Raw genomic sequence first — 18,579 nt, 5'->3', positions numbered from 1 at the left:
ACGCGAGGTACACGTACAAAATCAAGTAAATATAACCTTTGTTTGATTATTATATTTAAACCGAGCCTGGAAACAAACACACACACGTTTTGTTCTCTTCCTCATATTTTGATGGTTTTAGTTAGTTTGCTAGATTAACATCTTCCTTTACTCTCGTGAACTCCCTGCTGGTTTACTTTTCTTTTTACTAATACAAGGAAGCAAATATTAGCTTTTTAAATATCAATTTCCAACAGCAACATTCTCAAGGTTCATAGCAAGCAGCTAGCAAGTAGTACGGTTTCGGATTAATAGTTTGCCCTCGCCGAAACCTTTTCGAGGGAATCAATTAAACACTTGATCTGCTTGAACAAGGAGAACTGGAGATGAGAGAATCAGTATGTGGCAGAAACATATACTTCTGATAACCAATACTTATTAAAAGGAATACCCTTGCAAAAGTTTCTATCGTTGTCAATACCTGTAACACTATTCTGCAGTCTAAACTAAACTACAATTCTCAGCTAAACCATCAGCTTGGTAAATCCTCCACCGCACTTCAAAATCCTTTATGTTGTCAGTGCATAGAGCTTAAACTGCTTTGTAGGCATATCGATACAAGGCAAAATCTGATCCTTCTTGAGCCTCCTTGATGCCTGATACTGTGAAGGATAAGAATTTTACACCAAATATGGGATTTCATCCTCTGTAACCATCACATCTTGACTCTGTGGTTACACATTTGCCTGCAACTCTGTCACTAGCAAAATTTTGAACTCCTAACTATACGAATATGGCTTCAAATTTTGCACATGGGTGGCTTTGAATGTAATTCTTAAACTCGGTATCCCCGTTGAATCTGAAGGAAAACAATGCTTGTCTCTGTGTCAAGCCAACGGGATATACTTTGTAAAGTTTGAGTTCATCACCACCGCGTAGTACTTGTGGTCTTTCCTCCTTCCAAACAGGAACATGTTTAACAGACTTGAACCTCGAGAGGATAGCAGATTCAAACGCCTTTAAAGACAAATTACTCGACCTGCACAGATACAGAAATTAGGGTGATTCAAAGTTTATATCAGAAAGATGAGGAAAACTATGACGAGAAAACATTAAACAAAAGAGAGGATGCTTTGCAATCTAACAGGAGGAGAATTCCAGGACAGAATTCAAAAGATATAATGGTGGTGCAGGAAGTCCACATAAAAAAATGGAAGAATTTTCGAAAATTCAAATGAAAAGGGTTCAATTTCCTTTTCCTTTAGTTTCCTTACTCCGAGAAATTCAGAGGCAACTACCCACTACAACTTTCAGGATCTTCCTGCTTCAGCCTACGAATCAATCAGAAATGATTATACACAGATTGATAGTGTCTCTATGGTGTTATCCAACCACAAATCTCTTTTCCTCTTTTCATGTTGAAACACTTTTCAACCCCTTAGACTATCGACTCTTGCCAAGATATCATGTATTTCACATGCATTCATTGCAAATGAGAGCTCCACTTTCAGCTTTACTTGTTGGAATCTGTAGGATAAAAAAGAAAAATTATTTGACCTCACAGTTGAACAGATGGTGGAGACTGGAAGCCCCAGCAGAAGGTGCAAACTCTCGGGTTCTACTTTTAGCTCTTCAACATGAAAATAATCACGCAGCTTGGTAAGAGGGAAAGAGAGATAAAAGTAGATGATAACTTTTCAAGTGTCTTGGACAAGAATACAACAGACATGTGGACAGAGAAAGAGTCTACCCCATCCCCAATGAATTAAAGGAAAAGCACAGAAGATTTCACGATATAGAAATCTAAAATATTATTTCCTCATTTAAAAATCTAAAATATTATTCTGTCTGGTAGAATTCTGGAGAACATATCTCAAAAATTGTCATCCACTTGGTGATTGAGTGCAAAACAACAGCAAACGAAGCTGAAAGGAATACAAATAATCTATATCTATATTATTATAAAATCACGAATAATTTATGCTAAATGTTAAACGACTAAAATATCCTCAAAATATTTTTTATAACCTTAAATATTTATAGAATTTAAGGATATAATTGTAAATCACCTGAGGCTGGATTTCTTTTCCTTTTAAACTACACATAGCCTACAAAGTTGATCCTACTTTGAGTCAAATTCCTTTTTGGGTCTCCATCGTTTTTATTGTATAGTTAGACTTATTTTCTTATTAATTTGGAAATTGTATTCTTCCACAAATATGTTTAACTGTTTTCCTTTTTGTAGTTTACAAATAGTTAATATGCTTACGGTATTCCATAAAATATAGACAGAGAGGACCCAAACTTCATATTCCATAAAATATGCTTATGGTATTTCATAATATGGTACGTATAGTAGCCTTTTTCTTTTTGGACAACAATATGATTCATTTTGTTATTCTTCTCCGGTTTGTATGGGATTCAGATTTATTACATGAATCCACGTAAAAAAAAAAAAAGAATAAGTCAGTTATTCTTATAAAAGATGTCATTGTTCCACATTATCCGTTATAAATTTTTTAGGGAGTATTGGCCATAAATTATGGTATTGCTGTAGACAGAAGCAAAGCTATCTGAAGGTATTGTTAGTTCACTTTATTGTTTTTTCTTTTTGCAATTGAGTAATGCTTTGATTTAGGGTCATCTATATGAATTCGAGCGAAATAACATGGTTTAGAAATTCTATGAAAAGTAAAAATAAAACAATGACATCTTAACTTTTATTGCAATTGTCTTATGACGTACTTTTTTATTTTTGTCATAATTTTTAGTTTTGGATATCAAAGTCTTATATATTGACGTAGTATGTAAGTTTAAATTCTATATATTAAGAGATAAATGATTTGTGCAATTTCAAATATTATGTTAGTGTAATAATATTGATTCTCAGCATTTAAAAGATTTCTCTCATATTTTTCATGTCAATCGTTTTACATTTGCTTTCATATACTCTTTTACTATTAAGGGTTTTGTCCGACTGAATTTCTATTCATCTATTGTTAGAACATATATTATCTTAATATAGGAACGTATGTATTAAGTCATTTTTTATAATATCTAATAAATTATCTTCCTTGTCAATACATTATTTGCTATATTGAGCATTCTGATACTTATAACTACTATATAGATTATTCAATCAAATAAGATATTATTTTGCAGTTGTTGTGTACTGAGCATTCTGTTAGCTTGTAGATAATAAATATATTAATCATCAATATTAGATAATATTTTGTAGCTTTTTCTTATCTATTGCAGGTATTTTGCGAAGGGTAATGGATATTGTGTCCCTATAAATAACTTAAACCTTAAGATGTTTAATGGGTAATTAAGGTATTGGATATTCGAACATGATCAATAATAAAATATAAGAACGGCAAAGGAGCGGGTTTCGTTGGCATTTAATATTTATTGACGAAGAGGTAAGCTTCTTTTGTACATTTATTCTGATATAATTTATTACTTATTTGTATTATTTTTAATTTCTTAAATTATGGTTATATTAATTTATAGGGGGGATAAAGATCCATGCATTACTTTTCAATAAAAATGTTGAAGATGGGAAAGATTCATTTCAACAAAACAAAAGGTATTGAATTCTAAATGGTTCTTTACCTATTAATCTGTGCACAAGGAGTTAGAAATATCTTTTGGAAATTATAGTACAGTTAGGGAATGCACCAGCCACTTTTCAACCACAAAATTTTCAAATAATTTTCTAACTTTAAAGAGACAAAAAATTCACTACTTCATTAGAATATTATTTAGTAATTTCTTTCTTGATATCTTTTGATAATACATGGATACTTTCAGTTTAATGTATGTAAAGTATTTCACTTCCTTTAATAGTTAATCTTACGTGTGTTTTCTCTTAATACTTTTTACAGACGTGATTTGCATAACATAACTATATTAATAATTTTGCAGGTTCGGATGATGATGTCCAATCAGTTTGAATTCACGTAATATATATAATTGTTGTATTATTTATATTTCTCTTAATAATTAAATTTGGTATTTCTTCGTATAAATAATTGACTAAACCAACAGGTGTCATTGTTAACGTGCAACGTACGTTCATAGAAACTAGTAATATAAAAGCAGTTGAACTGATAGGAAATAGTAGATAGATATCTGCCTCGAACATATTCAGAAAATATGCTTTGATATTCTTTTTAACGAGTCAGAGAAAATTTGCTTAGACATTCATGGTCAGAATTCAGTAACTGGAGAATGAAAATACCTTAAGAAAATGGAATCCATCTCAAACCTCCCTCTTTCACGTACATATACATGATAGACAGTTTCAGCCCCTCTAGTACATTTGCAGGGACGCTTCATAAATTTTGGACTCTGCTCTTCTCTTTCCCGGATCCTACTTGCCAAGAAGATGCACAAACGACAAGATGAATGAACTGCTGCCATATCAACCAGGGCTTTGAAGGCATCAGATGGGCCCTCAAACTTCCATCTGAACAATTAAAGTAAATCATTTGTTAGATGTCCAGTAAATTTAAGAAATATTAAGTAAAATCTTGAAAGGGAAGAAGTTGCTTGTAATTACAGAAAAACAGAGAGATCCATTGTGTTCTCGTTCAATTCAGTTATCCACCTAACATCAAAAGGCAATATCTATATATAAATTGGTCAAAACTGGAAATACAGTAGTGAAAACATTTTAGTGAAATGGGTCTGTAATATTTTCTTCGTAATACTATTTTCAAAAGGTACCAAATGGCTTAAAAAAGAGAGAGATTTGGACAGTGTGTAATTGCAAAAAACAGGAAATCGAACAATTAAGAAGAGTACCATCCCATTATCAAGTAAACAACTGGAGTAACAAAAACAAAAAAACAAAAAAAAAAACACAAACAAACAACAACAACAATTCTTATTGACGCATACCTTAATGACTCATTGTATGCAATAGGGTTTTGAGCAAGGTACTTCATGGTATTGGCGATTGATTCAGCATCTTTTATCTCTTTAATGTGTAAAACTGAATTAGGAGAAGGAGCAAAGTCTTGGATGTTTGGAGCACCAACCACCACAGGGATTGATCCTACAAGTTTTATAGACTTACTTTTATCAGCAAGTTGAAACCTTAAATCTCAATTCTGAACTAATAAAATTGTCAAAATCTTAAACATGGGATAGACCTCGAAAAAGAGAATTTAGTCTTAGAGCATAAAGAAAATGCTCAACTAAGACATACCCCTAAAATCATCTCAACAAAATTCCAAAAATATTTGAGCCATCTCAGTGTAGAGCACATTGTGCATTCTACAGAAATGCAAGTCTAGATCCAAACCATTGTTGAATGTATCAAGAATTTATCAGAACTCAGAAGTTTGTCCTTCCTGAAACTTCTATAAATAATTGTACGCTTTAGATACTACAATTCCAAGGTCTGCTAGTAAACGCAGAAGATCTAACCAAAACCACATCAAATACAACTAGGAACAAATGTATCTATCATGTTAAGGGAGGGACTGAGCTAAAATAATAGATGCTCTCAACTCTGAAAATCCAAGTCTACAAACCCAATAAGAAAAAACAAATGTAATTACCAGCTACCAGAGACTGAAAGAATTTTTCAGTTACATAGTCCTCCTCATTAGAATTCTCAAAAGCCAAGCTAAACTTGTACCGCTTCAGTGCTTCCACTTTGTCAACTGCCATCAGATTGAGAACAGAGACCAGAAGTTAGATTTCATTGGAAATTTTTTATTGACAAATAACGCAATTCAGTTGGATATTAGTGCAACCCTAAACCAAATGCATGTATAAAATACACGGCATCCAGAAAGATGATTTGTCCACAACATTTTTTCTCGCTATACGTCTCTTTCCAACAAATCTCAGCCTAACTTCCTCAGAATGAAATCGAACTATTTAAATGAATGTTGTATTCCAACTTTATTCTTATCAGGTGGCAAAATTGAAACTCAAATTTTAAACAAGAAAAAGAGCAAAATAATCCATTGACAAGCAATCATTGGACTAGCATAAATTCAAATCACTAAAAAAACGACGACATGCGTGCTCACATTAGCCAGGAGAGAAAAAAAAGGTTTGCACTGGTAGTAAAATCCTGTCTTCTGGAGGAAGGTGTGATACCCGAGGAAGAGTCAATCAAACCCATAATACTACTCTATGGACAAGAATTAGCTCCCTAGTGACACTGCTTAAAATTGCACCATCCGTATTCTATCCTCTAATCCTTCAGTAAGTTTGGATAATTGAAATATACTAACCTCTTCCATCCCTGTTATGATGACAACTGCCATAAGAATCAATTCTGATATTTGCCCTTTCAAGGGCTTCTAAAGCTTGCAAGCGGAAATTGCGAGCACCACAATTAGAAATGAAAGCGGCTGCTAAGACATTCTCTGTTTTAGGTTGTACTGGAGCCATGATATCATACTCAGCCCAAGAGAAGTATCCAACAGGAACATCTGAAGAGAAGCTTGTTGTCATTACAACATCATATCCCCTTCTGGTATGTGAGTGAAAAAAATAAAATTGGTTAGCAAGCTTATGCAAAGTTTAAATCTCAACCACGCCATGGTCCTTAAGAACTTTGGCTTCATAAATTAATCGTGTGACTCAATGTAACGAAGAGCACTAACCAACTAACCAAGATAATTTTAAACTCTATCATGGCAACTGGCATAGCTTTAAATATCTATGTCTATATGCTAAGCTAATTTTTTAAGCAAGGTGATGCCAAAATCTCAACTACAATGAAATTCAAAGATTTTTGTGATAGAAAAATTAGCTTTGTGTTTCAACCTTTTTTTTTTATTTTATGATAACCGAAATCGGAAACAGCCTCTCTGCCCTTCCAGGGTAGGGGTAAGGCTGCGTACATTCTACCCTCGCCAGACCCCACTTATGGGAAATTACTAGGTATGTTGTTGTTGTTGTTGTTGTTGTTGTTGTTGTTGTTGACCGAAATCCCTAAGGGCTAGTGACGCACGGTTCGAAACTCAATGGATAATACGCCCAGCTCTCTATCCTTCTCCACGTAAATACCAGGATTTTGTCTGCTACAGGGTTCGAACTTGTGACATGCACCTAATCCACACATCAAAAACAGTGCTCTCACTCAACTTCGTCTTTCAACTTCTGTTAGACGCAGTTGGCATAGCTTTAAGTATCTGGTGGCGCTCAACTAATTCTGTAAGTTTTAAAATTTTCATTTTATTGAATAGGCATGGTTGGACATCATATTACAGATGGCTCAGTAAAATATCATGAAATTTGGCCAATGGTTTATTGATATTGAAAAGTCAATCCAATAACTCAAACATTAAACTAGATTAGATGTGCTCATTGACCATTAGTTGGTGATAACCCTGTGCAAACACTGAACATGGGTTCTGATCATGTCCTTAATACGTCATGAAAATCCTTGCTAGAGTTCTAAACACCTCTTAGCTCATTTAGCATACCCAAAGACCCCCAAGAGTAGACAATATATTTATCATCTTATACCCTTTATAAAGTAAACAAAAGGAGAAGAACTTCTATATAAGTAAAATAGGAAGAATTTGACTTATACCATGTCAAAACTAAGTTCTAGTTTGACTTGTGCGGTTAAATAACCAAAGCTAGTACATTCACATTATGACTTATCAAAAACGTACTTTAGCATCTTTAGCTCTAAATTAGCTTCAATAAGTATGGTTGGTGATCCACTCCATCCCAAAAACTCCCCAATTGAAAAGCAGAGTTCCTATTTTTTTGCCCTAACGGAATGAAGAAAAAGAGAAAGGAACCCAGCCAGATTAAAACAACAAAAAGCAGTGTCAGCGATGATTCAGTCAAGGTGAATCTTAACTATTTTCTACAGGAAATATATTTAGTGCCTAAAGGGAAAGAATTCATGTCATCAGTTTTTAAATATCTTGTCTATGGCAAAAGTTTGGTCAAGGACCTATAGCTGCCAATATACTTATAATGCAAAAGTTCTTAACTAAAACTAATAGCAATACAACAACAACAACAACAACAACAACAACAACAACAAACCCAGTAGGTCTGGAGAGGGTAAGACCGTAAGATGTACGCAGCCTTACCCCCACCCCTGGAAGGGAAAACTAATAGCAATACATAACTTAAATAAGAATGTGATAAAAATGAAAGAGAATGACAACAAATATTAAAAAGAAAATTGCCAATAAAGGCAGGGAATGAAATAAGACTTCTTTCACAATGTGCTTACCCACCGTCGTGCCAAAGTAATGTTGTTCTCTGCATAGTATTGAGCTGACTCCATTGACCGTAGCACACTAGCTGTACCAGCTTGTTGTGGTAGCCGAAATGCTGCATCAGGCTTCTTATCGGAATCTGTTCCAAACTTACATCCTACGGAACAGGTTTTCAATTCCTATATAGTGATTGAATCATTGAATAGACATCAGAATTTCGTATAGGGCAGGACATTCATAAAGCCAGAGATAAGTAATGCCTAACAGTTAAACATTCAAACTCACAAGCGAATAGCATGAGAGACCAAGAACAATAAGAAGTGGTATTCGCATTATGATAAATTGATTTCTGATCATTCCATTAGCATGTTATTTTTATGAAATAAGTAAAGGAATACTGAACGACTATATGCTTCAAAAGGCAATCAATATGAAAATTCACAATGCTTCTCTGCTCTTTCCCCTTTTTAAATAAAAGTATTAGAAACTCTAGTCCTTATGAAAAGCTCCAAGCAAACGAAGCTAAAAAACTAAAATCCATCAACTAAGCAAACCTCTCTTGCTATGACCCAGCTACAATAATAGTCAAAAGTCTGAAATCAACCATGCACCTTACGCATACTGAGATGCCAATACATTTTTTTGCAACAACAACAACAACTACTACTACTACCACGCCTCTATCCCAAACTAGCTGGAGTCGGCTGTATGAATCCTCAATATCATAATTGCTCTATTCGGGTCCATAATATTTCAATACCCTGTATTTAAGGATTATCTAACACTAGGAATTACGATAAAATCCACAAAAATAAATAAACACATTAAAAGAGATTTAGGCATGCCACAAACAACGGACGAAAAAAGAAAAAGAAAAGAAAAAGAAAAAGAAATACGACTATGGCTCAATCCCGAACTAATAAGTCCAATTATATCAATATTCAATATTCAGTCATAAATAGAAGTGGTTATAACCTGTCCAGGCCCATGAACAAAAATTGGTTCATTATCAAAATCCCTCGAATAAGCCACAGAATCTTCCCTTTCCAACCACTCCTCGCAACTCCCGGGTACGAAGCCCTGATCAAACTCACCACTCAAAATACCCAACTGGACCTCCTCAACGTCGCCGTGGTCAACAGCCAGTTTAGAGGTGGACCAAGAGGCTGTGGTGAACTGATAAAACGAGTCGGCCCAAGAGTTGGCTTTTTCAGCCACGTCGAGTCGAACCAGAAAAGAAATCTCTGCTATAACCACTAGGGCAAAGAACAGAGGCAACCAATTGCGCCATTGTTTATTGGGTGCGTTTGAATTTGACGAAGATCTCATTGAGGAAACCTTTGAATTGGAATAGCTATTGGCTTTAATTTGCTAAATTTTGATAAGGAAGTAAAGAAATTAGAGAGAAAAATAGAGAAGTGGATTCCTAACATTATTATTACGGGAAAGGGGTTTTAGCGAATACAGGTCAACTAAAGACTTGTATAAATTGTTACCTTTTCCAATGTAGTTTCTATATTTTAAATTTATTTCCATCAGAGTTAATTATTTTTCCTTTAGGGAAAACGAAAAATGTTCCTTGTGAGTTGCGACATCTTCTATGTTCTTTTTTAATGATAGTGGTTTAATTTCAGGTTCCTAATAATTTCGTTCATGTTGAGATTATTTTTACCCATTTGAACAAAATGATGCTCAAAAGCTTAAAAATAGCACTTAATATTGCACAAGTAGAGTCTAGAAGTAGCAAAGTAATTCCATTTTTAGCGATCCACCTAACTAGTCCAAGTTTAATCCTTGGATTGAACCTGAAGTGACAGCATTAAACTATTGGGTCAAAAGCAAAATTATGAAAAATTCAAGGAAGGTATCCAATTGATATAGGATTAGTCAGATGTGGGAATTTCAAGTGAAATCTCCACGAGTTCCTAATATACAACCTGTCAAACTATTTAAGTTCTCTATTCCTTTTGTATATCAAGTCAGAAATCATGCTGAATTGATTACTCCTACTAGTTTGTTCCATCTCCATTTTGTAACAAAGCAACTCATTCTGCAAACAAAGACCAAAGCGAGCAAACAGCGTCGAATAAAAGAAGAAAAGAGTTTCGAATACACTGTACAAATAATCGAAAGAGTTCCTTTTGATTACGTATACATGAATCTGTATGGGGTTCAAGATCACAACGCAAGGGGAAAAAAGAATGAAAACAAACGAATTAGATACCAGAACTCCTAACTCATTATCGGTTCTCCGGCTAAAGTTCATACAGACAATTACTCTATATATAGACAGATCACAGAGATCTCAGAATTAACAAAATTAATGATTTCCTAGCTTTTTCCCTTCTCTTTCTTGCAAAATACTTGTGCTTGTATAGATAATTATCTACTACTACTATCATTTACATTTGTAGTGCAATACTGCAAACCTCTGCAAATGTACGCCACACTTTTTCCTACTCTATATTACTAACCAAATTTGATACGCCAACACTACTAACTTTCATGTAACAAATCTAATCTTATCCAACATCACCTTCTCAAATTCGCTAAAGTTATCTTTTAGAGAAGCCACCAGCAAATACCAACTGCTTGTCTTTGTGACTCAGTGTTCTCCAGCTTTACCCACCCCTGCATTTCAATAACGGCTCATAGCACGTCTGAGGACACTCAAATCCATCAGTCTCCTGATGAACTTTCGGATTTTACTTGATCATTTCTCTGGAACATGGAATTAGCTCCTATGGTTGTTTTCTGATGAACTTCCAAGATTCAATTGGTTATTTCTCTGGGACATGGAACTAGCAACTCCTGGACTCCCAGATACCTTGTTGGAACGATCTGAAGTACACATCTAACAATTAGAAATGGGGTTCTCAGAACCATTAGATCATTTTTTCAATGTAATGGGAAGAAGTTGATGCACATTACTTGCTCTTGGTCTGTAGTGTCCACCAAAGCTATCTTCATCTTTTTGCAGCTCGAGTTTTCTTCAAAATCTTCATCCACAAAATTTTGACCAGAACCTTCTGTAAAAATTTTAACATATTCAAAAAAAAAGAAACACTAACAAATGTAGAATTAAAACAAGCTAGAATGTAACTACATATGTTTCCTTGGTTTTTTAGCATCCCAGGAATCCAAGCATGTAAACTAAAAGCTCCAACATTTTAGTCCTCATCAATGAACTACTGTCTGTAGCACTCAACATCCATCCCCCCACCCCCCCCCACCCCCAATCCCCACACACACCCAACAAAAAAAGGGAAGAAGAAGAAAGACCAAAAAAAAAAAAAAAAAGGAGCTGCAAAGATCATATTAAAGGGAAAACAGGATAATAGTTTTGACTCAATTTTCCTGCTGTTGCATTTCAGCCTCAAGTATGTTTCCATACCTCTAGTCTAGCATTTCTCAACCACTTCAACTGATACGTACTTACAAAATAAAACAAAAGAAAGCCAAAAACAAATCCATGCTAAGGAAATAAATATTGGCTAACTGATAATTTCCACGTCAATTTCTCTAACATGCTTTCTGAATAGCAGTAAACTAGGTACGAGAAAAATAAAATTGGAAAACTGCAAATAACATATATATGCAAAACTGGATAATTAGCCAAAACTAAAACTGGAAATCAAAGACTAGAGCACTTGAATAGTGTAAGAGGAGACAACTCTCAGTTAACAGCCCTTCAAAAGTAATGATACCAATGTCTCCATTTTCCCAAGTCTCTATCCATACCAGTTAATAGAAAGGCACTGAATGCTTACTTAAGAGCTTGTTCATGCACCAATTCTAGAAAAATACCCATGATACGACACAAGAAAAACCGAGAGAGAGAGAGAGAGAGAGAGAGAGAGAGAGAGAGAGAGGGAGAGAGAGAGAGAATGTTACATCGCCTCATGAGTTACCTTGACTACTAGTCTGGGACGGGTTTTACCATTAGTATGGTACTCTAAGCGGATCTTTGAAACAGTTTCTCTGTTTCTAAGTTTTGAATGTACCCATCCCAAATTACTCACACCCATACTGGGATCCATGTAACATGGAGAAACAAGAGTGAAAGAGAGGAAATGGGGTTGCAACAGGAGCAAATAATTATCTCAGCTGGCACAAGAAAGGAGCAGGCACATCTTCAACCAGCAAGAAAATGTCAACGGCATAACAGGAAAAGGGTGGTTTGTGTTTTCTTTGCATGATTTTTACATAAAAATACCTTTTATCCTCACAACCCTATAACCACTTTTATTTCCACAAGGCTAGTATTATGCTCAATATCAGTTAGCGTCCCTATCACAGTTCTGCACCTATGCAAATTTAGCATATTAGGCCGGACCCAACTTTACGAGGACTCTAGGAGTAAAACATAACAGAAAATGATATACTGATTAACTAGATCCTTCAACACCTAAATTATGAAAAAAAATAAATCACAACTTATCAAAGTGCTTACCAGTAAGTCTACAAATTTTTTTCCTAAGTCCTGCAGATTCGGATAGGATTAAATGTGATCTTGTTCCGTCTCCACAAGATGAAGACCTCTTATCTTTTCTTCGTTTCCCCTTGCTATGTTGTTTACAACAAAATTGGATATCCAGAATGTGATGCTGTCCATCACTGTGTAGATTTTTTGGGCAATCATGAGAATCAGCTGCACTATCCACAATAGGTGGCTTCCTCTGAGTAATCATCTTCTTCCAACGGAAATCATGCAGAGCAGGAAACTGGAAGAGAGGAAAAATACTATCAAGCAAGATCCACCGAAAGGTTTTCTTTCTTTTTAAGAAGGGCATGGTGTTGTTTTCATTGTCATGTACAGAGAACGAGTGGAGCAAAAGGGGGACAATTTTGTGCAGATCCCTCCCAAACACTTCAAAGGTGAAACCAAAAAAGAAGGGCAACAATACAGTTTTTTATTTTTATTTTGGGTGAATGGGAAACAATACAGTTTATATTCTACCAGGATTCCAATATAAAGCATGAAACCTACTAACAAGTTTTCAATTTTTAAAGGAAGCAGAATATCTTCCTAAACGAGAAAGGATATCCTTTAAAGTATAGGAATTTAATAGTTAAGCGTCCCTTCCCCAACTAAAAGGAAATACAACAGACACTCCGATTAATGGCAATATCTGATGTTAACTTTTCGCACCTATTTCTTGAATTTTGGCATCTCAAATCAATAAAGCAAGAAACAAAAGTTTGTTCTTTTGAACTTTAGAAGACACTAAAAGCCAAAAAATGAATATCAAATCTTGGTATGTATTTTTCATGATCATAATTTCTTATGTTCTTTTGGTCAGACATGCTATTCATATAAATAACTAATGATCATAATTTCTTTTGGTTGGAAATGATCGCATTAAAACAATGTTTAACCTATTTCTCTCACAGCATAAATTTTCACTTATGAATTGTAGAAAGACATGTGTAAATGGGCTTAGACATGCACCAAAAAGGAAGGAAAATAATTCAGAATATGAGCCCTGTATTCTTGAATTCTTTTTTCTTCTTGATGTTGCATGATTTACAATTATTGTTAGAATATGAAGGTTGTGTTCCAACCCATGTGGTGTTCTAGGTATGAACGCTTCGATCCCCATTCAAATCTTCCTTCCTTCTCCATCGTTAAAATAGAAGTGGAAAGGAAAAAGAGACCGTTGCATTTCTTTATTAGTAAGCTCTTAAATCAATTTCACCTTGCTGTTATTCCTACTTGTTGCAATTACATGTTCTTTTTCAGTCGTTCTCTAGCCTCGAGTCTATCGGAAACAGCCTCTCTGCCCTTCTAGGGGTAGGAGTAGGGGTAAGGTTGCGTACATCTTACTCTCCAGACCCCACTTGTGGGAAACTACTGGGTTTGTTGTGGTTGTGGTGGTTAGATTGGTGTCAGTATGACAAGTGTTTGGTATGAGAAAATACTGCTTTCCCAAAATATACGGCTGCCTGTGACCCGGTCATTGTGAAAGTGAAGCCAAAAAACAGGTCGTGTTTTAGCTCTAAAAATAGAGAAATGAACTAAAATTAGGCTCCTGACCTGCTCCGAAGCTTTGTTGACATGTGCAGATAGCTTTTCAGACAAATCGCTGCAGCTCTCGTCACGCGATGCCATGGAGCTGTGTAACTGCTTTACAAATGATGCTTCAAGACAGTCTAGAAATGTATTGTGCTTCTCATTTGTCCATCCTGTGTTCTTGTCCTGAATTCAAAACGTGAAATATGCAAGTGTTATTATCCTAAATTTTGGCAGGTTAGTGGAAAAGAGATATGTCAATCTCAATTTTGAGCTTTCGTGTATTGGTCTGCGAGTTCCACGCAACTTAGGAATAAAATTGCTGCAGGAGGCTAAAGGATATTGAAGAATGTGTAGAATTAAACCTCCATGATCCATTAATCAGAAATCAGCTAAACAGAGAATGCCCACTAAGGAAAAATTAGAAAATATATCAAGAAATATGCATGCCATACAGCTTATACAGATGATCATTTCAAGGACCAACATGAAGGTATAAATAATGGATCCAACATTCTATTATATAATATGTAGAACGGAAGTAGAAAAAGCAGAACTTTGAGGTGCTACTTCAGATAACCGGACATGAAAGAACTGATCACATGCAGGAGCCCATATAAACGAACTACAAATGCAAATTTCAGTAGGAAGATCTGATGAATTTTATGTGCATTAAGGATGTCGTGGAGGCCAACAGTCTCCCACGTCTTATCTCAGGAAGAATCTAACGAATTTTGTGAAACCTCACTTAAGTAGCAATGCAAATCAGGAAATACTTCCAGTCGACATAATTGGACCTACATAAAGACAAACGTACCTTGCTCACCACAAGGCAAACTCCAAACCAGCCCTAGTAAAATTTAAAGCTCCACAATTGTTCATTCTTTAATTCACTAGCTGACCCCACCAAACCTACATCATAATATGAACACCCCCCCCCCCCCCCTTACATGCCACATGACCTGAAAGGATGAACCCAAAAACAAGAGTGTAACAATATCACTAATGAGATTTCCCTTATTTGATTGAATGGGTATATATTAACCTTTATTAGCACTCCAATATGATGCCCGAGGAGTTTACGCATAAAGTATTCAATTACGCACAGCGCATTTGCACATATACGTGAGTTTCATTTTAACACATGAATTACACACTCATGCACTGGGACAGTTAAATATGATTATCAAAAAGATTCGTGACACACCAAGTAGGTATGATGGCAAAAAGTCTACTTTTAAAAGAAAGCTATATAAATATCATGGTAAGGAACAAGAAGCATGACATTTTTATCAGGAAAAGGAAACGTTTTCTCTTCTTTTGTGGGTGGGGTAGGAAACACATTCAGAATCTAGAAGAAGCTCTTAATAGGTATGTTCAATTCAATGAAAATCATTATCACCGAAACACTTTTATAGAATTGAAATTGTCGAGCCCTATTGACTTCATGATTGTTCTGATGGATGTCAGCATAGAAGGAAAGGATTTTACTTCGATTTATGTCAAATTCTAGTTTATTAGATGAAACCATGCCTCAGTTAGAACCAATTCAGCAACTCTTAATCGTTCTAAAAAAAAAAGAACATGAAAACCAAAAAGGCATGTCAGTAAATAAAGGTTGAATGATTGCTTAGTTCCATTTATAACAAGAGGTCTCCAAGAAACCTAATCCTGAACAATATTTTTTTTTTCCTTCTTTTTTTCCTAAATAAGTAAGACACTTAGTTGCTGTTGATCAATCAAGTACCAAAAAGGATAAAATGACATACAAGTTCTAAACAACCAGAAATCATAAAATGGGAATTGATCAGAATAAATAACCAGTGACTAAAGTCCAGACCTAAAAGGATGACGATGATACAAAAAGCTGCTTAGTTTCACACGAACAGTACTTGTGTAGACAGTTTTATGAACCATGCTGAAGAAAAGTATTTTAGTTGTCTCCTTATTCTGGCATGCTAAAACCTGGTCTCGAGTTTCGGATTGGCTCCATCGATAGGAATTCACTGCTATGCTTGCACTCTTTCTTTGTTTCCTTTCTACACCAACTGAAGTTTCTTCACATGCAATTTCTTCCAATATGAATCTGATTATTTCTATACAAGAAGTTTCTTCCCGTAGATGATTTTTAAGAAAAATATGAGCTGTCCTAGAATGTATCATGAATAATTTACTAGCAGCATCTTTTGTAGATCCTACTTTTCTTCAAAACGAGTCATAAGTTTTACATCAAACCTTCTCAACTATAGCCGAGAAATGTGTTCTTAGAAACAAAAATTCCAAAATCTGAGAAATTTCAACGCCAATAAAATAGGACACAAATCCGAAATCTGTCTCCAAGAACTTTGATTTAATAATTATTGCATGTAATAATTTAATCCGCCACGTACAAGATTACAATAAGGATATCTCTATCAGGAAATCTGAAAGCATCTCATTTAAAATCTAATAAAGCTAGCTTTAAGAAATATGTTGAACTTCAATCATCCTATAGAAACACACTTAAACAGAAATACACTTAATTATAGATAGTCAATTCCAAGCTTGAACTGAACACTTCATAACTCAGTTGTTCCCCTACTTTGCAGTTACCCTTTTGCATGCTTGATGTCAAACTTTATCACATCAGCTGGAACCAACCAAGTAACTGCTAAGGAGTGCTCATTAGATCACTGTTGTGGATTCACTATATGCAAACAATGTGTAAATCTTGCAAGCACTATCAGATAAACAGTTAAATGAAAGCCTAGAGACGTAGGGGGTCTAAAATCTCTGAGAAGAAAGGTAGTCCCACAGGAGCACCTTTTAGAAGAAGAAATTTCGTTCTCCAAATTTAGAGTATAATCATTTATAAAACAATACACACATGCAGTTTCAACAAAAAAATTCAATCAATTTTCAGATCATTGATATTAACTGCATGTGCAGGATTAATGCATAGGTAACCAAGAAGTGTGACAAAAGTTTTGAGCATTCAATAGCTACATTTTTGGTAAGGGATTTAAAGAAATCTGGGTTCTAAAAGTGACAATGTAGTAACCTCTTCTTTTTTAGGTGTCCGAGCCAACTTGCTTGTACCTCGACTATTCCACTGGGTAGTTTCTACCTACCATCAGGTACCAGAACTTACTAACTGCAATTCTTTTTACTAGTAACAGCTGATTAACCATTAGGTCCATTACTGAAAATGCATACAGAATCTGATATTCCCAAAAACAACTAGCACAAGACAGTTTCAGCCAGATACGCCAAGTTTACCCTAATGACATCACAAAAACTTTTAGGCAAGCCTTAATAGAGTAGTTGAATCTAAAGGTGGAAGTGTCCAATAAAGACCATGACAATAGAGTGTCAATTAATGCTCAAGAGGGTAAAATTCTTTTTTAAGTAAAACATGAAAATAGGTATTTTAGAATGACAAGCTAAATATTCATTATTGATCATCTAGACATCTACAACCTCTAATGTTTATCTTCAGGATGCTCATTTTATAGCAAATCCTGTAAAAAAAGCTTTAAGCAACATTCGCTTGTGCCTTCAATGAATGACAACCCTCCCTCTTTCTCAGCACGATAGAAGAGGTGGATCAGACCGGAGAAATATTAAGTCTCAGCAGAGAAAGAATTGCACAAACCGTAGTCTGCAGGATATACGAAACCCTTGCCACAAAAACTATTCATTTTTCCGTATCCACCCAAAATAAGCACCACTCCACTTTTTCCAACTCTAAAAACGCACTTAGCTCATGCTAGGTATTCCCTTAACCAGATAAAATAAAACAGAGTTAACAAGCATATCACGCATAAAATCCTCAAGCTGATCTAAATACGTTTTTTTTGGGTTAATTTCTTCCTCCAATCCTTCTCCAGCAACAAAATAATTGTAGCTACATAGACTTTCATCTGGCTATAAAGATCACATCGAAAAATTGAAACAAATAAATAGCAGTCAAATACTGACGTATATATTATAAGTTACGGTGCTTCAGGTAAACTATAAGCAGATTTTCAGCTGCATCACAAAATTTCTAAACAAATACATAAATATACACGGCGGCAGAATCGGAAAAAAGGAACTATTACCGTGGTAGTATTTCCACTCGGTAGCATAGTATCGTTGAAATTGGCAACAGTTAAAGATGATGCGCCAGAATTCAACCGGGTCAACTCATTAGTGCAACTTCCCGAAGAAGCTTTGTTTGACGGTGTCTCCGGCGCGTAGCTGTCTTCCATTTTAAAATCTCCGATAATGCAGATTTGAAAATAAAAAAATCTCTAGGTGAATAAGCGTGAATTTTGGGGTATAAGAGGGGGTAGGCTTTCGGGGGAGAGTGGGGGGCTAGGGTCTCAGAGGAGGCGGTTTTTATGAAGC

The 18,579-nt window shown here is 35.2% G+C and overlaps 2 protein-coding genes across 3 annotated transcripts; both read right to left on the bottom strand.

The window, feature by feature from the left end:
* Positions 1-176: 176 nt before the first annotated feature.
* On the bottom strand, positions 177-9,693 carry LOC107797347 (putative fucosyltransferase-like protein). 2 transcript variants are annotated; one of them, XM_016620229.2, is made up of 7 exons: positions 9,171-9,693; positions 8,214-8,374; positions 6,237-6,478; positions 5,550-5,654; positions 4,885-5,041; positions 4,223-4,450; positions 177-1,018 (listed from the first exon to the last, which is right to left on the bottom strand). In XM_016620229.2, the coding sequence occupies exons 1-7, from the start codon at positions 9,522-9,524 to the stop codon at positions 763-765; spliced, it is 1,503 nt and encodes a 500-aa protein (XP_016475715.1). In that variant the 5' UTR covers positions 9,525-9,693; the 3' UTR covers positions 177-762. The 2 variants fall into 2 exon arrangements, with proteins under 2 accessions (XP_016475715.1, XP_075094122.1); XM_075238021.1 differs by lacking the exon at positions 177-1,018 and adding an exon at positions 1,275-1,506 and having other exon boundaries at positions 9,171-9,657.
* A 625-nt stretch (positions 9,694-10,318) lies between these two features.
* Positions 10,319-18,579, bottom strand: LOC107797348 (cold-regulated protein 27). Its single transcript, XM_016620230.2, has 5 exons — positions 18,291-18,579; positions 14,233-14,394; positions 12,649-12,919; positions 11,127-11,224; positions 10,319-11,036 (listed from the first exon to the last, which is right to left on the bottom strand). Exons 1-5 carry the CDS (start codon positions 18,438-18,440, stop codon positions 10,968-10,970), a joined length of 750 nt encoding a protein of 249 aa, XP_016475716.1. The 5' UTR covers positions 18,441-18,579; the 3' UTR covers positions 10,319-10,967.

This window comes from Nicotiana tabacum, chromosome 19 (genome assembly GCF_000715075.1).
Source record: "Nicotiana tabacum cultivar K326 chromosome 19, ASM71507v2, whole genome shotgun sequence".
Taxonomy (NCBI): domain Eukaryota; kingdom Viridiplantae; phylum Streptophyta; class Magnoliopsida; order Solanales; family Solanaceae; genus Nicotiana; species Nicotiana tabacum.
The sequence above is the reverse complement of the archived record's forward strand: the minus strand, read 5'-3'. Positions and strand labels throughout refer to the sequence as shown.